We start from the raw sequence: 21,649 nt of genomic DNA, 5'->3' as shown, positions 1-21,649 counted from the left end.
AGTAATGAGAAAATAATCGTCCAGCCCGTTTGGTATCTCATTGCCCCCCCCACAAACATATTTCTGTAGTTCTAGATATATTTTATGGTTTTCTGAAACTTAAATCTAGTTCATATGAACAAACAAGATCCCCACACAACATAATTAATTTTAAAATATTTATTCAAAATGATAAATATAAAGACAATATAAAGTTTTCACTTAAAGGGACAGGCAAGTGTTACACAGCATACATACAGTACATAGACACAGAATATATTTTATCATTAGGTATCCAAAACATTTTCCTAAAGTGTGTACATACTGTACACAGTGTGGAAGCGAATGCTTCAAAATTCTGACCAAGTTTATGGCCAATTTTGAGAAACAGTGATTATTTTGACTCGCGTGTAAATAAATGATTAGGTAATCTGCCTAATCTAGGGTGACGGATTTCTACAGTTTATTGACTGAAGCAACAAAAAGATCCCTTCAGTTAAATGAGCAATCCACCACCAATCCCAATCCACCACCAACACCAATCCACCACAAATCCACCACCAACACCAATCCACCACAAATCCACCACCAATCCACCACCAATCCACCACCAACACCAATCCACCACCAACACCAATCCACCACCAATCCACCACCAATCCACCACCAACACCAATCCACCACCAATCCACCACCAATCCACCACCAACACCAATCCACCACCAATCCACCACCAATCCACCACCAACACCAATCCACCACCAACACCAATCCACCACCAATCCACCACCAATCCACCACCAACACCAATCCACCACCAATCCACCACCAACACCAATCCACCACAAATCCACCACCAATCCACCACCAATCCACCACCAATCCACCACCAATCCACCACCAATCCACCACCAATCCAACACCAATCCACCACCAACACCAATCCACCACCAATCCACCACCAATCCACCACCAATCCACCACCAATCCACCACCAACACCAATCCACCACAAATCCACCACCAATCCACCACCAATCCACCACCAATCCACCACCAATCCAACACCAATCCAACACCAATCCAACACCAACACCAATCCAACACCAACACCAATCCACCACCAATCCACCACCAATCCAACACCAATCCAACACCAATCCACCACCAATCCACCACCAATCCACCACCAATCCAACACCAATCCAACACCAACACCAATCCACCACCAATCCACCACCAATCCAACACCAATCCAGCAACAATCCACCCAATTAAAATATTACCATTTAGAAATGCAAAAGCATTTAAGAAAAAAAGTGATTTGAACCAAAAGCTTCAGAATCTTCTACGTCTCTGCTTCAAAATATGACCAACACCATTAGAATGTCACTACACTAATTCTTCTCTGTGCTGTAAAAACGAATTATTTGCTCGTCGTCTCAGCTAAAGTTGGAAATAGCTAACAAGAACCTTGATAGTGCTGCTGCAAGTTGTTTTTAATTCTTTAATTAAAAAATGTTTTTTTTTTTTTTACTGTTTTTTTAATTAATTGTTTTATTATTATTATTGTCAGTTATTTTTTTATATATTTTTTTTAAGTCTGTCAGATCTGTCAATGTGGAATATGTTTTGTTGGTTGATTGAAAGACAAGAAAACTTTATAAAACTTTAAAATTGAAAAAAAAAGAATGTCACTACATAGGTCTATGAGCACTTCATGTTTTAAGCAATGGCATTGATCCTGTCAAGAATATCTCATATTTTATAGCTGTCTTATATACAGTTAGCTGCATTATCGCTCTGACGCACAAGTAAAAGTGAGTACATTTGCCAGGCAACATAGCTTACATATTAATCCGTATTCTATATTTAAGCACTATTAATGAAAACATTGCATGGTCTTAAAGCAAATAAAATACAACTTTTCAGGAAATGTGAGGAACACACGTTCAGTTCTGTTTACACATAAATGCGCAGTAAATCCTTCCCTCAGACATGGCTCAGTATTTCCCCCTCAGACATTCATGTTAACATGTTGTTTCCCTCAAGATGGCAGCAATGCAAAGACGTATCTAATAAAGGATCCCATGACATGATCTCAAGATGGCAGCAATGCAAAGACTTATCTAATAAAGGATCCCATGACATGATCTCAAGATGGCAGAGCAGAAACATGTCTAGTTATACTAATGCTGGATGACAGCGGGCGCTCAACCAAGATGCATCCTATTCCCTAAATACTGCACTATTCTGGACCAGGGCCCCAGTATCCAACGTGATGTTAACATCTTTAAAGAACACATGTAGAAGTGGTTGGATTAAAAATAGGTTCAATAAAATGTGTTGCGACATTGCTTTGACAAAGGACTTGCTTTGAAATTGTGTCGTCAATAACATTTTTAAAGGAAATGAACCTGATGTTAGGAGCCTAGCGGTTAAGAGCCTAGCGGTTAAGAGCCTAGCGGTTAAGAGTCTAGCGGTTAAGAGCCTAGCGGTTAAGAGCCTAGCGTTTAAGAGCCTAGCGGTTAAGAGCCTAGCGGTTAAGAGTCTAGCGGTTAAGAGTCTAGCGGTTAAGAGTCTAGCGGTTAAGAGTCTAGCGGTTAAGAGCCTAGCGGTAAAGAGTCTAGCGGTTAAGAGCCTAGCGGTTAAGAGTCTAGCGGTTAAGAGTCTAGCGGTTAAGAGTCTAGCGGTTAAGAGCCTAGCGGTTAAGAGCCTAGCGGTTAAGAGTCTAGCGGTTAAGAGTCTAGCGGTTAAGAGCTTAGCGGTTAAGAGTCTAGCGGTTAAGAGTCTAGCGGTTAAGAGCCTAGCGGTTAAGAGTCTAGCGCTTAAGAGCCTAGCGGTTAAGAGCCTAGCGGTTAAGAGTCTAGCGGTTAAGAGCCTAGCGGTTAAGAGCCTAGCGGTTAAGAGCCTAGCGGTTAAGAGCCTAGCGGTTAAGAGTCTAGCGGTTAAGAGCCTAGTGGTTAAGAGCCTAGCGGTTAAGAGTCTAGCGGTTAAGAGCCTAGTGGTTAAGAGCCTAGCGGTTAACCTTCCTTTACATTTGCAGTTTTACAATCCTAGGACTGAGTAACCTTCAGAAGTCGAGACAATTACTGAGAGATTGGTTAGAGTGCAAGCACACACTACAACTATCGGGTTCAATAATAGCTTGAGTTGCTCTCAATGATTTTCTGCTCTAGTCTCATTTTGAGTTCAGAGACCAGGGCTGAGCTGACGGGGATCCTAGAAGTGTCAGAGCCGATGTTGATCTCCCTGCTCTGGCTGGATCTCCTGGAACCAGTGGAGGTCAGACCCCCAGAGACGGTGGGCACTGCTGCCCAGGGCCGGGGCCTCTCACTGGGCCTGGGGTTGGAGGATGGAGGAGGGCAGGACGGAGGGGGCAGGCAGGGAGCTCTAGGGGGCGTAGGTTTGGGTTTTGACCTGGACCACCGGGGGCCGCTTTTGTGGTTGAGGTTGACGTTGACACTCCCTGCTTCCGGGTCGCCTACAATGAACTTGTTCGACGAGTCGTTTCCGCTACCACGGAACGGTACGTTAAAAGTCCACGGCTTGCGGTCCCTTGGCGGTCTCCGTCTGATGACGATGCGACGTGCCGGCATTATCCTGTTGGACTTGGTGTTGCGCAAGAACGTGGCCGTGGAGATCAAGACAGTGACCCCTACCAATATGCTGATGACACCAGCGACCATTCCTAGGGCCTTCATTGGGTTGTCCCTACTTTGCAATAAAAAGGCTGCCATAGGCCAATTGACTTGAGTCTGTAAAAGAGCACAAAGAGAAATACTTTTAATCACAGGACTAGATTATCAAACACTTTAAACATTCACAATTTTGGTCCAAAACATGTAGGCAAGCAGTGAGGTCAAAGGTCAGACATGGACGATCCAAGCACTGACAGAGGAGCCCCAGACAGACTACATCTCTATAACAGTACTGACAGAGGAGACAGACTACATCTCTATAACAGTACTGACAGAGGAGCCCCAGACTACATCTCTATAACAGTACTGACAGAGGAGACAGACTACATCTCTATAACAGTACTGACAGAGGAGCCCCAGACAGACTACATCTCTATAACAGTACTGACAGAGGAGACAGACTACATCTCTATAACAGTTCTGACAGAGGAGCCCCAGACAGACTACATCTCTATAACAGACAACATCTCTATAACAGTACTGACAGAGGAGTCCCAGACTACATCTCTATAACAGTACTGACAGAGGAGACAGACTACATCTCTATAACAGTACTGACAGAGGAGTCCCAGACTACATCTCTATAACAGTACTGACAGAGGAGCCCCAGACAGACTACATCTCTATAACAGTACTGACAGAGGAGCCCCAGACTACATCTCTATAACAGTACTGACAGAGGAGTCCCAGACAGACTACATCTCTATAACAGTACTGACAGAGGAGCCCCATACAGACTACATCTCTATAACAGTACTGACAGAGGAGTCCCAGACTACATCTCTATAACAGTACTGACAGAGGAGCCCCAGACAGACTACATCTCTATAACAGTACTGACAGAGGAGCCCCAGACAGACTACATCTCTATAACAGACTACATCTCTATAACAGTACTGACAGAGGGGCCCCAGACAGACTACATCTCTATAACAGTACTGACAGAGGAGCCCAGACAGACTACATCTCAGACTACATCTCTATAACAGTACTGACAGAGGAGACCCAGACAGACTACATCTCTATAACAGCACTGACAGAGGAGCCCCAGACAGACTACATCTCTATAACAGTACTGACAGAGGAGCCCCAGACAGACTACATCTCTATAACAGCACCGACAGAGGAGCCCCAGACTACATCTCTATAACAGTACTGACATAGGAGCCCCAGACAGACTACATCTCTATAACAGCACCGACAGAGGAGCCCCAGACTACATCTCTATAACAGTACTGACATAGGAGCCCCAGAAAGACTACATCTCTATAACAGTACTGACAGAGGAGCCCCAGACTACATCTCTATAACAGTACTGACAGAGGAGCCCCAGACAGACTACATCTCTATAACAGCACCGACAGAGGAGCCCCAGACTACATCTCTATAACAGTACTGACAGAGGAGCCCCAGACTACATCTCTATAACAGTACTGACAGAGGAGCCCCAGACAGACTACATCTCTATAACAGTACTGACAGAGGAGCCCCAGACTACATCTCTATAACAGACTACATCTCTATAACAGTACTGACAGAGGAGCCCCAGACAGACTACATCTCTATAACAGTACTGACAGAGGAGCCTCAGACAGACTACATCTCTATAACAGTACTGACAGAGGAGACCCAGACAGACTACATCTCTATAACAGTACCGACAGAGGAGTCCCAGACAGACTACATCTCTATAACAGTACTGACAGAGGAGCCCCAGACAGACTACATCTCTATAACAGTACTGACAGAGGAGACAGACTACATCTCTATAACAGTACTGACAGAGGAGCCCCTGACAGACTACATCTCTATAACAGTACTGACAGAGGAGACAGACTACATCTCTATAACAGTACTGACAGAGGAGCCCCAGACAGACTACATCTCTATAACAGACTACATCTCTATAACAGTACTGACAGAGGAGCCCCAGACAGACTACATCTCTATAACAGTACTGACAGAGGAGCCCCAGACAGACTACATCTCTATAACAGTACTGACAGAGGAGCCCCAGACAGACTACATCTCTATAACAGACTACATCTCTATAACAGTACTGACAGAGGAGCCCCAGACAGACTACATCTCTATAACAGTACTGACAGAGGAGCCCAGACAGACTACATCTCAGACTACATCTCTATAACAGTACTGACAGAGGAGACCCAGACAGACTACATCTCTATAACAGCACTGACAGAGGAGCCCCAGACAGACTACATCTCTATAACAGTACTGACAGAGGAGCCCCAGACAGACTACATCTCTATAACAGCACCGACAGAGGAGACCCAGACTACATCTCTATAACAGTACTGACATAGGAGCCCCAGACAGACTACATCTCTATAACAGCACCGACAGAGGAGCCCCAGACTACATCTCTATAACAGTACTGACATAGGAGCCCCAGAAAGACTACATCTCTATAACAGTACTGACAGAGGAGCCCCAGACTACATCTCTATAACAGTACTGACAGAGGAGCCCCAGACAGACTACATCTCTATAACAGCACCGACAGAGGAGCCCCAGACTACATCTCTATAACAGTACTGACAGAGGAGCCCCAGACTACATCTCTATAACAGTACTGACAGAGGAGCCCCAGACAGACTACATCTCTATAACAGTACTGACAGAGGAGCCCCAGACTACATCTCTATAACAGACTACATCTCTATAACAGTACTGACAGAGGAGCCCCAGACAGACTACATCTCTATAACAGTACTGACAGAGGAGCCTCAGACAGACTACATCTCTATAACAGTACTGACAGAGGAGACCCAGACAGACTACATCTCTATAACAGTACCGACAGAGGAGTCCCAGACAGACTACATCTCTATAACAGCACTGACAGAGGAGCCCCAGACTACATCTCTATAACAGTAATGACAGAGGAGCCCCAGACTACATCTCTATAACAGTACTGACAGAGGAGTCCCAGACAGACTACATCTCTATAACAGTACTGACAGAGGAGACAGACTACATCTCTATAACAGTACTGACAGAGGAGCCCAGACAGACTACATCTCTATAACAGTACTGACAGAGGAGACAGACTACATCTCTATAACAGTACTGACAGAGGAGCCCAGACAGACTACATCTCAGACTACATCTCTATAACAGTACTGACAGAGGAGCCCCAGACAGACTACATCTCTATAACAGCACTGACAGAGGAGCCCCAGACAGACTACATCTCTATAACAGTACTGACAGAGGAGTCCCAGACAGACTACATCTCTATAACAGTACTGACAGAGGAGCCCCAGACTACATCTCTATAACAGTACTGACAGAGGAGCCCCAGACTACATCTCTATAACAGCACTGACAGAGGAGCCCCAGACAGACTACATCTCTATAACAGTACTGACAGAGGAGCCCCAGACAGACTACATCTCTATAACAGTACTGACAGAGGAGCCCCAGACAGACTACATCTCTATAACAGTACTGACAGAGGAGACAGACTACATCTCTATAACAGTACTGACAGAGGAGCCCCAGACAGACTACATCTCTATAACAGTACTGACAGAGGAGACAGACTACATCTCTATAACAGTACTGACAGAGGAGCCCCAGACAGACTACATCTCTATAACAGACTACATCTCTATAACAGTACTGACAGAGGAGCCCCAGACAGACTACATCTCTATAACAGTACTGACAGAGGAGCCCCAGACAGACTACATCTCTATAACAGTACTGACAGAGGAGCTCCAGACAGACTACATCTCTATAACAGTACTGACAGAGGAGCCCCCAGACAGACTACATCTCTATAACAGTACTGACAGAGGAGCCCCAGACAGACTACATCTCTATAACAGTACTGACAGAGGAGCCCCAGACAGACTACATCTCTATAACAGTATTGACAGAGGAGCCCCAGACTACATCTCTATAACAGTACTGACAGAGGAGCCCCAGACAGACTACATCTCTATAACAGTACTGACAGAGGAGCCCCAGACAGACTACATCTCTATAACAGTACTGACAGAGGAGCCCCAGACAGACTACATCTCTATAACAGTACTGACAGAGGAGCCCAGACAGACTACATCTCTATAACAGTACTGACAGAGGAGCCTCAGACAGACTACATCTCTATAACAGTACTGACAGAGGAGCCTCAGACAGACTACATCTCTATAACAGTACTGACAGAGGAGCCCCAGACTACATCTCTATAACAGTACTGACAGAGGAGCCCCAGACTACATCTCTATAACAGTACTGACAGAGGAGCCCAGACAGACTACATCTCTATAACAGTACTGACAGAGGAGCCCCAGACAGACTACATCTCTATAACAGTACTGACAGAGGAGCCCCAGACAGACTACATCTCTATAACAGTACTGACAGAGGAGCCCCAGACAGACTACATCTCTATAACAGCACTGACAGAGGAGTCCCAGACTACATCTCTATAACAGTACTGACAGAGGAGCCCCAGACAGACTACATCTCTATAACAGTACTGACAGAGGAGCCCCAGACAGACTACATCTCTATAACAGTACTGACAGAGGAGCCCCAGACAGACTACATCTCTATAACAGTACTGACAGAGGAGCCCCAGACTACATCTCTATAACAGTAGCAACATGATGACTGCAGGTGGTCCTTTGTGGCTCACTTGGTAAAAGCATGGGTCCAGCAACACCAAAGTTGAGGGTTCAATTCCCACAGGAAGCTCATACGCTAATGCGCTAATCAAGTATGTACTCACTGTACTGTACGTCACTTTGGATAAAAACATCTGTTAACTGGCAAAGATGATATTACGAGATATGCTTTGACGCTGATCCATTCATCCCAGCCTGCTGTGACTGTTGATCATAGAGGCTTAGGATGTGACCCAAATCACAATCTATTCCCTACGTGGTGCCCTGCCCCGTGGGCTCATCAGGAACTGTCTGATCCATCTGTTCACTAGCATGTTTCTGATGAGGATTAAGTTCCTGTGACAGGTTCACAAAGCACTGCCATAGACAGCTACTGGGTCTCTGGGTTTGATATGAGATATTACTCTGATCTTCTGACAAAGGGGCTCAAATAGACACTGGGCCTGAAAATAAATGACTTCATGTTTTTTTACTTCAGTATAGTATATTAAACTGTTTAAAATATGCTATGGCTATGGTAAGGGTTTAGGTTAGTTAAGGTTAGATGGCTATGATAAGGTTAGAATGCTATGGGTTTGGGTAAGTTAAGGGTTTGGGTTAGTTAAGGTTAGAAGGCTATTGTAAGGGTTTGGGTTAGTTAAGGTTTGAAGGCTATGGGTTTGGGTTAGTTACGGGTTTGGGTTAATTAAGGTTAGAAGGCTATTGTAAAGGTTTGGGTTAGTTAAGGTTTGAAGGCTATGGGTTTGGTTAAGTTACGGGTTTGGGTTAATTAAGGTTAGAAGGCTATTGTAAGGGTTTGGGTTAGTTAAGGTTAGAAGGCTATGGGTTTGGGTTAGTTAAGGGTTTGGGTTAGTTAAGGTTAGAAGGCTATGGGTTTGGGTTAGTTAAGGGTTTGGGTTAGTTAAGGTTAGAAGGCTATGGGTTTGGGTTAGTTAAGGGTTTGGGTTAGTTAAGGGTTTGGGTTAGTTAAGGGTTTGGGTTAGTTAAGGTAAGGGCTAGGTAACTTAGGTTTAAACTCTTACAGCCCAGTGATGCCGATGCTCACCACAGCCGTAGTCAGCAAAAAAGAAACTGACACAGAGCTAATTTCAGGTCTGCTGAGCACAAACTTGAACGTTGTGAAACTTCTGTGCAACTTCCAGCGCGCATTTACTGTAAACACTGAGGCTGTAACCACTTTAATTTACAGTTTTACTCTAAACACTGAGGCTGTAACCACTTTAAGTTACAGTTTTACTGTAAACACTGAGGCTGTAACCACTTTAAGTTAAAGTTTTACTGTAAACACTGAGGCTGTAACCACTTTAAGTTAAAGTTTTACTGTAAACACTGAGGCTGTAACCACTTTAATTTACAGTTTTACTGTAAACACTGAGGCTGTAACCACTTTAAGTTAAAGTTTTACTGTAAACACTGAGGCTGTAACCACTTTAAGTTAAAGTTTTACTGTAAACACTGAGGCTGTAACCACTTTAAGTTAAAGTTTTACTGTAAACACTGAGGCTGTAACCACTTTAAGTTACAGTTTTACTGTAAACACTGAGGCTGTAACCACTTTAAGTTACAGTTTTACTGTAAACACTGAGGCTGTAACCACTTTAAGTTACAGTTTTACTGTAAACACTGAGGCTGTAACCACTTTAAGTTACAGTTTTACTGTAAACACTGAGGCTGTACCCACTTTAAGTTACAGTTTTACTGTAAACACTGAGGCTGTAACCACTTTACAGTTTTAACAGTGGTTAGGTAGGCTGTTGTGGCTATTGGATCATATTGTAGGTCTACCAGAGTGGCCTACCATCAAAAACAATGGAGAAAATGCATCCCATAACATTTGACCATGGACATAGCTGTTCTATCATTCAGCCTACAATAGCAGCCAATGTGTGGTGTTCAATGTAAGCCTACATTCCCAGAAAACATGCAGGACATTAACCTGTTTATCTACGGGTCCTTCAGACATAAGACATTTTCAAAATGGCAACAGTTCTCCTACCCAGCGCGCAGGGCAGCTGAATCTGGTGCATCTACCACCAACAGCACAAGACTAAAATAAACTAAAAAAGGAACACAAGGCTTTATTGTTGTTGTTTTTTTTTACAGAAATGTTTGGCGATCGACTAGGAATGCCTAGGAGATGGACCAGTCGATCGCGATCAACCGGTTCGTGACCACTGCTCTAGAAAGTTGAGTGAAAATTCAATCTCCTGCTTCTCTCTGTGGACTGATGGCAGTCGTGGGGAGCTGCAGTTTAGAGGGAACATTGGGTCAGCATTACAGTTAGATTAGGGTTAGGGTTATAACTCTACGGTTAGAGTTAGGTTAGGGTTCGAGTTAGGTTAAGGTTAGGGTTCGAGTTAGGTTAAGGTTCGAGTTAGGTTAAGGTTAGAGTTAGGTTAAGGTTAAGGTTAGAGTTATGTTAAGGTTAGAGTTAGAGTTAGGTTAAGGTCAGGGTTAGAGTTAGGTTAAGGTTAGGGTTAGAGTTAGGTTAAGGTTAGAGTTAGGTTAAGGTTAGAGTTAGCTTAAGGTTAGAGTTAGGTTAAGTTTATAACTCTACAGTTAGGGTTAGAATTAGGTTAAGGTTAGGGTTAGAATTAGGTTAAGGTTAGAGTTAGGTTAGAGTTAGGTTAAGGTTAGAGTTAGGTTAAGGTTAGAGTTAGGTTAGGGATCGAGTTAGGTTAAGGTTAGGGTTCGAGTTAAGGTTAGGGTTAGGTTAGAGTTAGGTTAAGGTTAGGGTTAGGTTAAGGTTAGGGTTAGGTTAAGGTTAGGGTTAGGTTAAGGTTAGGGTTAGGTTAGAGTTAGGTTAAGGTTAGAGTTAGGTTAAGGTTAGAGTTAGGTTAAGGTTAGAGTTAGGTTAAGGTTAGAGTTAGGTTAAGGTTAGGGTTAGGTTAAGGTTAGGGTTAGAGTTAGGTTAAGGTTAGAGTTAGAGTTAGGTTAAGTTTATAACTCTACAGTTAGGATTAGAATTAGGTTAAGGTTAGGGTTAGAATTAGGTTAAGGTTAGAGTTAGGTTAAGGTTAGGGTTAGAGTTAGGTTAAGGTTTGAGTTAGGTTAAGGTTAAGGTTATAACTCTAAGGTTAGGGTTAAGGTCAGGAAACATTGAACTTACCGCCTCAGTGATGTCGATGTTGACCACGGCGGTAGTGCTGAAGGACGGAGACCCTCGGTCCCGGGCTTGGACCACCAGAGACCACCTGCAGTCTTTCCGCTTGGTGATGTTCTGCACAATCTCCATGGACTTGATGTACGACTTCAGGTTGATCTCTCCCGTCTCCGCGTCGATGTCGAAGATGTTGTTCGGCTCAGCTTGCATGATGGAATACTCAATGATGTTATTGGGCGACCCTGCATCGGCATCTATTGCCTGAATGAAACAAGGAAAAAGCGGCAAAACCAAACACATTACTTAAATATAGATATATACTGTATATATACTGAAGTGGTTCTGGATAGGCTCACATTTTATGTTTCAGGTAATTATCATCCAACAAAGACAAACATTCAATATACAGTGTTAACTAGGGTTGTAACGATTCATACAGTGTTAACTAGGGTTGTAATGATTCATACAGTTTTAACTAGGGTTGTAATGATTCATACAGTGTTAACTAGGGTTGTAACGATTCATACAGTGTTAACTAGGGTTGTAACGATTCATACAGTGTTAACTAGGGTTGTAACGATTCATACAGTGTTAACTAGGGTTGTAACGATTCATACAGTGTTAACTAGGGTTGTAACGATTCATACAGTGTTAACTAGGGTTGTAACGATTCATACAGTGTTAACTAGGGTTGTAACGATTCATACAGTGTTAACTAGGGTTGTAACGATTCAAACAGTGTTAACTAGGGTTGTAACGATTCATACAGTGTTAACTAGGGTTGTAACGATTCATACAGTGTTTACTAGGGTTATAACGATTCATACAGTGTATACTAGGACCAAACCGGACCGATGGCCAGTGAACCCCTAGGGAACACCTCTACACACCACATGGCTACTGTACATACCTCCTTTAGGGATCTATATAATACTGTCGTCTTATCTTATAGCTACTGTGCATACCTCCTTTAGGGATCTATATAATACTGTTGTCTTATCTTATAGCTACTGTACATACCTCCTTTAGGGATCTATATAATACTGTCGTCTTATCTTATAGCTACTGTACATACCTCCTTTAGGGATCTATATAATACTGTCATCTTATCTTATGGCTACTGTACATACCTCTACTCTAACAGGTGCACCAATGACCATGGTCCGCTCCACAAGGCTGTCATCGAACTCTGGGACATGGTCGTTGATGTCCAGGACAGTGACAAACACCTCCGCCAGGCTGTACTTTCCCTCTGTGTCCTCTGCCTTCACGTAGAAGTTGTACTTGGACTTGACCTCAGCATCCAGAGTGGCCCAGGCCTGGGTGTATATGATGCCTGAAGACGGATGGATGAGAAACCTGGAATACACAACAGAGAGTGCATTGGCAGTATATTGACAGTATATTAGTAGTATATTGGGAGTATATTGGCTATATGATAGCATTATATTGGAAGAATATATTGGCAGAATTTTAGCAGCATATTGGCAGTATACTAACAGTATATTGGCAGTATACTAACAGTATATTGGCAGTATTTTAGAAGTATATTGGTAGAATATTGACAGTATGGTAGTATATTAGCAGTATATTAGCAGTATATTGGCAGTATATTAAGAGTATATTGGAAGAATATTGACAGTATGGTAGTATATTAGCAGTATATTGGCAGTATATTAAGAGTATATTGGTAGGATATTGACAGTCAATTGGCAGTTATGTAACAGTCAATGTTATGCACTGTATGTACTGTGCGCTACAGTTTAATCTTGGATTAAAACTTGTGGTAAAACATTTGTCAAGAAGTCCTGTGGTCCAGATGCTGGATAAAGTTTTCTGTATTATCCACAAAGGTAAGTATTTGTCCAGTACACATTTTGTTATGTCCAATGTTGTGAAAGCGGCACATATTCAGCCATTTTCAATCATTTTCATTTCACAACATATTCCCTGTGAAAATTAACAAATACAAAGCAACCTGTTAACTTTCACACATTTAGAATTTGACTTCCCCTGTCAAGACGGCAAGCAAAACTGGAAGATAAATTGACACTTATTTTTTCAATGTACTGCCTGCCTTGCTTTCCATAGCAGAGTTCCAGCTGTCACATTGCATGTTAATTGGCCCTCTCTACAAGAGGCATCCAAGCCTGGCAGGCTATTTCTTACCCTACAATCCAATTACGAGATTAACCAGTCAGTATCTTGCTGCCATCTTAGAGAAAGCTGTTACAGAAGAGAGGAGAGGAGCTACAGTCTACCAGCAGAGCCAAGACAATATACTGGGATACTGGCTGCTCCCATTTCACAATCAAAGGGGAAGAATCTAAGAGATTATTTAAAACCGAACTCCAGTTATTTTTTTTTACTTTTCCTGTTGAAGAACAATTTCCCACACACAAGTACAGTAACGTCACACTTAAGGGTAAAAAAAACGGATGTAATGTAGTGTCCCAATATAAAGAATAATCTGTCCCAACACATAACCAGATGGCACGAATAATGATATTGTATAAGTGAACATTTTTGCCCATTTTGATCTATTCAACTGGCTCCACATCAACTGAGGAAGTGATTTTACACAGATCATCATGTCCAACAATCATTGGTGTTAGCAGGACTCTACTATACTTACAAATCAGTTCTGGAACCATAGATGGAGTATTTGACTTCACCCCAAAGGCCAGAATCTGGATCATTGGCCTGGAACGCAACCAAGAAAAAGGGAGTTAGAACACTGGACCGGAACATAGAGTAGACTGGAGGATAGAAGTTAGAATGCTGGTAGAATACTGGAACGGAACATAGAGGAAACAGTAGAAGTTAGAATGCTGGTAGAATACTGGAACGGAACATAGAGGATACAGTAGAAGTTTGAATGCTGGTAGAATACTGGAACGGAACATAGAGGATACAGTAGAAGTTTGAATGCTGTTAGAACACTGGAACGGAACATAGAGGATACAGTAGAAGTTAGAATGCTGGTAGAATACTGGAACGGAACATAGAGGATACAGTAGAAGTTTGAATGCTGGTAGAATACTGGAACGGAACATAGAGGATACAGTAGAAGTTAGAATGCTGGTAGAATACTGGAACGGAACATAGAGGATACAGTAGAAGTTAGAATGCTGGTAGAATACTGGAACGGAACATAGAGGATACAGTAGAAGTTTGAATGCTGGTAGAATACTGGAACGGAACATAGAGGATACAGTAGAAGTTAGAATGCTGGTAGAATACTGGAACGGAACATAGAGGATACAGTAGAAGTTTGAATGCTGGTAGAATACTGGAACGGAACATAGAGGATACAGTAGAAGTTAGAATGCTGGTAGAATACTGGAACGGAACATAGAGGAAACAGCAGAAGTTAGAATGCTGGTAGAATACTGGAACGGAACATAGAGGATACAGTAGAAGTTAGAATGCTGGTAGAATACTGGAACGGAACATAGAGGATACAGTAGAAGATGGAATGCTGGTAGAATACTGGAACGGAACATAGAGGAAACAGTAGAAGTTAGAATGCTGGTAGAATACTGGAACGGAACATAGAGGATACAGTAGAAGTTAGAATGCTGGTAGAATACTGGAACAGAACATAGAGGATACAGTAGAAGTTAGAATGCTGGTAGAATACTGGAACGGAACATAGAGGAAACAGTAGAAGTTAGAATGCTGGTAGAATACTGGAACGGAACATAGAGGATACAGTAGAAGTTAGAATGCTGGTAGAATACTGGAACGGAACATAGAGGATACAGTAGAAGTTAGAATGCTGGTAGAATACTGGAACAGAACATAGAGGATACAGTAGAAGTTAGAATGCTGGTAGAATACTGGAACGGAACATAGAGGAAACAGTAGAAGTTAGAATGCTGGTAGAATACTGGAACGGAACATAGAGGATACAGTAGAAGTTAGAATGCTGGTAGAATACTGGAACGGAACATAGAGGATACAGTAGAAGTTAGAATGCTGGTAGAATACTGGAACGGAACATAGAGGATACAGTAGAAGATGGAATGCTGGTAGAATACTGGAACGGAACATAGAGGAAACAGTAGAAGTTAGAATGCTGGTAGAATACTGGAACGGAACATAGAAGATACAGTAGAAGTTAGAATGCTGGTAGAATACTGGAACGGAACATAGAGGATACAGTAGAAGTTAGAATGCTGGTAGAATACTGGAACGGAACATAGAGGAAACAGTAGAAGTTAGAATGCTGGTAGAATACTGGAACGGAACATAGAGGATACAGTAGAAGTTAGAATGCTGGTAGAATACTGGAACGGAACATAGAGGATACAGTAGAAGATGGAATGCTGGTAGAATACTGGAACGGAACATAGAGGAAACAGTAGAAGTTAGAATGCTGGAAGAATACTGGAACGGAACATAGAGGATACAGTAGAAGATGGAATGCTGGTAGAATACTGGAACGGAACATAGAGGAAACAGTAGAAGTTAGAATGCTGGTAGAATACTGGAACGGAACATAGAGGATACAGTAGAAGATAGAATGCTGGTAGAATACTGGAACGGAACATAGAGGATACAGTAGAAGTTAGAATGCTGGTAGAATACTGGAACGGAACATAGAGGATACAATAGAAGTTAGAATGCTGGTAGAATACTGGAACGGAACATAAAGGATACAGTAGAAGTTAGAATGCTGGTAGAATACTGGAACGGAACATAGAGTAGACTAGAGGATACAGTAGAAGTTAGAATGCATAGAGGAGAGGAGTTAGAATGCTGGTAGAATACTGGAATGGAACATAGAGTAGACTAGAGCATACAGTAGAAGTTAGAATGCTGGTAGAATAATTTAACGGAACATAGAGGATACAGTAGAAGTTTGAATGCTGGTAGAATACTGGAACGGAACATAGAGGATACAGTAGAAGTTAGAATGCTGGTAGAATACTGGAACGGAACATAGAGGATACAGTAGAAGTTTGAATGCTGGTAGAATACTGGAACGGAACATAGAGGATACAGTAGAAGTTAGAATGCTGGTAGAATACTGGAACGGAACATAGAGGATACAGTAGAAGTTTGAATGCTGGTAGAATACTGGAACGGAACATAGAGGATACAGTAGAAGTTAGAATGCTGGTAGAATACTGGAACGGAACATAGAGGAAACAGCAGAAGTTAGAATGCTGGTAGAATACTGGAACGGAACATAGAGGATACAGTAGAAGTTAGAATGCTGGTAGAATACTGGAACGGAACATAGAGGATACAGTAGAAGATGGAATGCTGGTAGAATACTGGAACGGAACATAGAGGAAACAGTAGAAGTTAGAATGCTGGTAGAATACTGGAACGGAACATAGAGGATACAGTAGAAGTTAGAATGCTGGTAGAATACTGGAACAGAACATAGAGGATACAGTAGAAGTTAGAATGCTGGTAGAATACTGGAACGGAACATAGAGGAAACAGTAGAAGTTAGAATGCTGGTAGAATACTGGAACGGAACATAGAGGATACAGTAGAAGTTAGAATGCTGGTAGAATACTGGAACGGAACATAGAGGATACAGTAGAAGTTAGAATGCTGGTAGAATACTGGAACAGAACATAGAGGATACAGTAGAAGTTAGAATGCTGGTAGAATACTGGAACGGAACATAGAGGAAACAGTAGAAGTTAGAATGCTGGTAGAATACTGGAACGGAACATAGAGGATACAGTAGAAGTTAGAATGCTGGTAGAATACTGGAACGGAACATAGAGGATACAGTAGAAGTTAGAATGCTGGTAGAATACTGGAACGGAACATAGAGGATACAGTAGAAGATGGAATGCTGGTAGAATACTGGAACGGAACATAGAGGAAACAGTAGAAGTTAGAATGCTGGTAGAATACTGGAACGGAACATAGAAGATACAGTAGAAGTTAGAATGCTGGTAGAATACTGGAACGGAACATAGAGGATACAGTAGAAGTTAGAATGCTGGTAGAATACTGGAACGGAACATAGAGGAAACAGTAGAAGTTAGAATGCTGGTAGAATACTGGAACGGAACATAGAGGATACAGTAGAAGTTAGAATGCTGGTAGAATACTGGAACGGAACATAGAGGATACAGTAGAAGATGGAATGCTGGTAGAATACTGGAACGGAACATAGAGGAAACAGTAGAAGTTAGAATGCTGGAAGAATACTGGAACGGAACATAGAGGATACAGTAGAAGATGGAATGCTGGTAGAATACTGGAACGGAACATAGAGGAAACAGTAGAAGTTAGAATGCTGGTAGAATACTGGAACGGAACATAGAGGATACAGTAGAAGATAGAATGCTGGTAGAATACTGGAACGGAACATAGAGGATACAGTAGAAGTTAGAATGCTGGTAGAATACTGGAACGGAACATAGAGGATACAATAGAAGTTAGAATGCTGGTAGAATACTGGAACGGAACATAAAGGATACAGTAGAAGTTAGAATGCTGGTAGAATACTGGAACGGAACATAGAGTAGACTAGAGGATACAGTAGAAGTTAGAATGCATAGAGGAGAGGAGTTAGAATGCTGGTAGAATACTGGAATGGAACATAGAGTAGACTAGAGCATACAGTAGAAGTTAGAATGCTGGTAGAATAATTTAACGGAACATAGAGGATACAGTAGAGGTTTGAATGCTGGTAGAATACTGGAACGGAACATAGAGGATACAGTAGAAGTTAGAATGCTGGTAGAATACTGGAACGGAACATAGAGGATACAGTAGAAGTTTGAATGCTGGTAGAATACTGGAACGGAACATAGAGGAAACAGTAGAAGTTAGAATGCTGGTAGAATACTGGAACGGAACATAGAGGATACAGTAGAAGTTTGAATGCTGGTAGAATACTGGAACGGAACATAGAGGATACAGTAGAAGTTAGAATGCTGGTAGAATACTGGAACGGAACATAGAGGATACAGTAGAAGATGGAATGCTGGTAGAATACTGGAACGGAACATAGAGGAAACAGTAGAAGTTAGAATGCTGGTAGAATACTGGAACGGAACATAGAGGATACAGTAGAAGTTAGAATGCTGGTAGAATACTGGAACAGAACATAGAGGATACAGTAGAAGTTAGAATGCTGGTAGAATACTGGAACGGAACATAGAGGAAACAGTAGAAGTTAGAATGCTGGTAGAATACTGGAACGGAACATAGAGGATACAGTAGAAGTTAGAATGCTGGTAGAATACTGGAACGGAACATAGAGGATACAGTAGAAGTTAGAATGCTGGTAGAATACTGGAACGGAACATAGAGGATACAGTAGAAGATGGAATGCTGGTAGAATACTGGAACGGAACATAGAGGAAACAGTAGAAGTTAGAATGCTGGTAGAATACTGGAACGGAACATAGAAGATACAGTAGAAGTTAGAATGCTGGTAGAATACTGGAACGGAACATAGAGGATACAGTAGAAGTTAGAATGCTGGTAGAATACTGGAACGGAACATAGAGGAAACAGTAGAAGTTAGAATGCTGGTAGAATACTGGAACGGAACATAGAGGATACAGTAGAAGTTAGAATGCTGGTAGAATACTGGAACGGAACATAGAGGATACAGTAGAAGATGGAATGCTGGTAGAATACTGGAACGGAACATAGAGGAAACAGTAGAAGTTAGAATGCTGGTAGAATACTGGAACGGAACATAGAGGATACAGTAGAAGATAGAATGCTGGTAGAATACTGGAACGGAACATAGAGGATACAGTAGAAGTTAGAATGCTGGTAGAATACTGGAACGGAACATAGAGGATACAATAGAAGTTAGAATGCTGGTAGAATACTGGAACGGAACATAGAGTAGACTAGAGGATACAGTAGAAGTTAGAATGCATAGAGGAGAGGAGTTAGAATGCTGGTAGAATACTGGAACGGAACATAGAGTAGACTAGAGGATACAGTAGAAGTTAGAATGCTGGTAGAATAATTTAACGGAACATAGAGTAGACTAGAGGATACAGTAGAAGTTAGAATGCATAGAGGAGAGGAGTTAGAATGCTGGTAGAATACTGGAACGGAACATAGAGGAGACTAGAGGATACAGTAGAAGTTAGAATACTGGAACGGAACATAGAGTAGACTAGAGGATACAGTAGAAGTTAGAATACTGGAACGGAACATAGAGGAGACTAGAGGAAACAGTAGAAGTTAGAATGCTGGTAGAATACTGGAACGGAACATAGAGTAGACTAGAGGAAACAGTAGAAGTTAGAACGCTGGTAGAATACTGGAACGGAACATAGAGGAGACTAGAGGAAACAGTAGAAGTTAGAATGCTGGTAGAATACTGGAACGGAACATAGAGGAGACTAGAGGAAACAGTAGAAGTTAGAATGCATAGAGGAGAGGAGTCAGAATGTTGGGACTCATGCACATCAAGCTCACGAGAATTTCCGGGCTCTTCAAAAAATAATGTAACCGCACCGGAAATAAACGCTTATCAAACATTTTATTTATCCATAATTAATGTATAACCATATAATGGTATCCGTTTAATGATAATATTAACAACTTATTTTTTTGTGGACAATATTGTTGAGTAGTGAGTCCATTGGGACTCAACTCCTGAGAGAAGGTCATACAATGACTCTCCATTAGCTGATTGGAACAGTGTGAGGATAAGGTCATACACGGTGTGAGGGGGATTTCACCCCGGCAGGGGCTGTCTACTAGGCTCTATCCAATTCCCTGGGGTGAATAGCAGCCACACAAGGACATCACAGGGTAGAGGTCAACATGATAAATCCTAACGGGATTGTTTCCATCTCACCAAACTGTAATTCCCGCTAAACATTTACTACTAGTAATATACCAGTATAAACAATAATACTGCTACGGAAGCAGATTCATGCCAAAATAAATAATAGTCCAATGTTAACTTTATTTCAACATTGTTATCATCGTTGTTTCAATAGTAATTTGGTTACATAGTTTCTGTTTACACTTGAGTCATTTAGCAGACGATCTTATCTAGAGCGACTTATAGTTAAGTGCATTTCGTGGAGGATTGTATGAAGAAAGCAGTATATCACTACCAATTCATATCACCATTCAGTGACACTATGCTGCAGGTCAATCATACAGGTGTTAGTACTCTCCTGGCAAAATATCACATTTTGTGGAACTCCTACAAGCTGAAAATCCCTGCTTCCTTTCAGTTTCCAATTAACCCTAACCATTAATATTCATCTATCGGTGGTTTATTGTTGGGAGATTATACGTAACCATATTTAGCTGGCAGTGGCCTTTTGAGTAGAGTTGAATAATCCAGATGTACTCACGGTGACAGACACAACGTCGGAGCCTCCGGGGGAGTTTTCCGGTATACGTGCGACGTAATACTCTGAGGTGAACCTGGGAGTGTTGTCATTGGTGTCCAGAAGATGAATCACAATATCAGCCGTGGCACTGAACCTCTCAAGGGTGTCCATCTCCATCGCTAGTAACTGTGTTGGGGGGGAAAAATACATGTCGAATCTATCAATTACTCAGGGCTATTTCCTGCTGTTGTACTATAGCAGGGGTGTCAAACTCATTCCACGGAGGGCCTAGTGTCTGCAGGTTTTTGGTTTTTCCTTTCAATAAAGCCCTAGACAACCAGGTGTGGGGAGTTCCTAGCTAATTAGTGATGTTAATTCATCAATCAAGTATAAGGGAGGAGCGAAAACCCGCAGACACTCGGCCCCCCGTGGAATGAGTTTGACACCTGTGTACTATAGTAACAAAATATATATTACGGAATGAATATGGTGATTGTAACGCCTAGGATTGTGGGTTGGATTCCCTCTGGGACCAAACATAAAACATACATGCAAGCATTACAGTAAGTCACTTTGGATAAAAGAGTCTGCTAAATTTTTCTTATATTATATTAAGTAACTCATAGGTTATTACTGTATAATAACCATTGTAATTTCTTACTGTGTAAATACCTGGTAATTTCTGCACTGTTTTATAAAAACGTTCAACCAAATCCATTTGACAGTGTCCCTCCGAGGATCAAATATTTGATATCCCAGTCTGTCATAAGTGCAGCTGAAGACGGGCTGAAATACCTTGTATGTTAAGGTTTTGCCTTTTTCGTAATCGATGGCAGCAGAGTCTTCAACGATGATGGTGACCTGTGCTTCATTGAGGACCGTCTGGGGCACCACTCTGAGT

At 41.9% G+C, this 21,649-nt stretch overlaps 1 protein-coding gene across 1 annotated transcript in view; it reads right to left on the bottom strand.

Annotated features, from left to right (window-relative positions):
* Nucleotides 1-967: 967 nt before the first annotated feature.
* LOC129828575 (cadherin-related family member 1-like) overlaps nucleotides 968-21,649 on the bottom strand; it is a 37,465-nt gene continuing 16,783 nt past the window's right edge. Inside the window, exons 12-17 of the mRNA XM_055889621.1 lie at nucleotides 21,544-21,649; nucleotides 20,770-20,934; nucleotides 14,079-14,146; nucleotides 12,574-12,802; nucleotides 11,450-11,704; nucleotides 968-3,736 (exon numbers count right to left, since the gene is read on the bottom strand). The exon at nucleotides 21,544-21,649 is cut by the window's right edge and continues 47 nt beyond it. Coding sequence (XP_055745596.1) covers nucleotides 3,116-3,736; nucleotides 11,450-11,704; nucleotides 12,574-12,802; nucleotides 14,079-14,146; nucleotides 20,770-20,934; nucleotides 21,544-21,649 — 1,444 coding nt within the window. The 3' untranslated portion in view covers nucleotides 968-3,115. The remainder of the gene's footprint in view (nucleotides 3,737-11,449; nucleotides 11,705-12,573; nucleotides 12,803-14,078; nucleotides 14,147-20,769; nucleotides 20,935-21,543) is intronic.

This window comes from Salvelinus fontinalis, chromosome 30 (assembly GCF_029448725.1).
Source record: "Salvelinus fontinalis isolate EN_2023a chromosome 30, ASM2944872v1, whole genome shotgun sequence".
Taxonomy (NCBI): Eukaryota; Metazoa; Chordata; class Actinopteri; order Salmoniformes; family Salmonidae; genus Salvelinus; species Salvelinus fontinalis.
The sequence above is the reverse complement of the archived record's forward strand: the minus strand, read 5'-3'. Positions and strand labels throughout refer to the sequence as shown.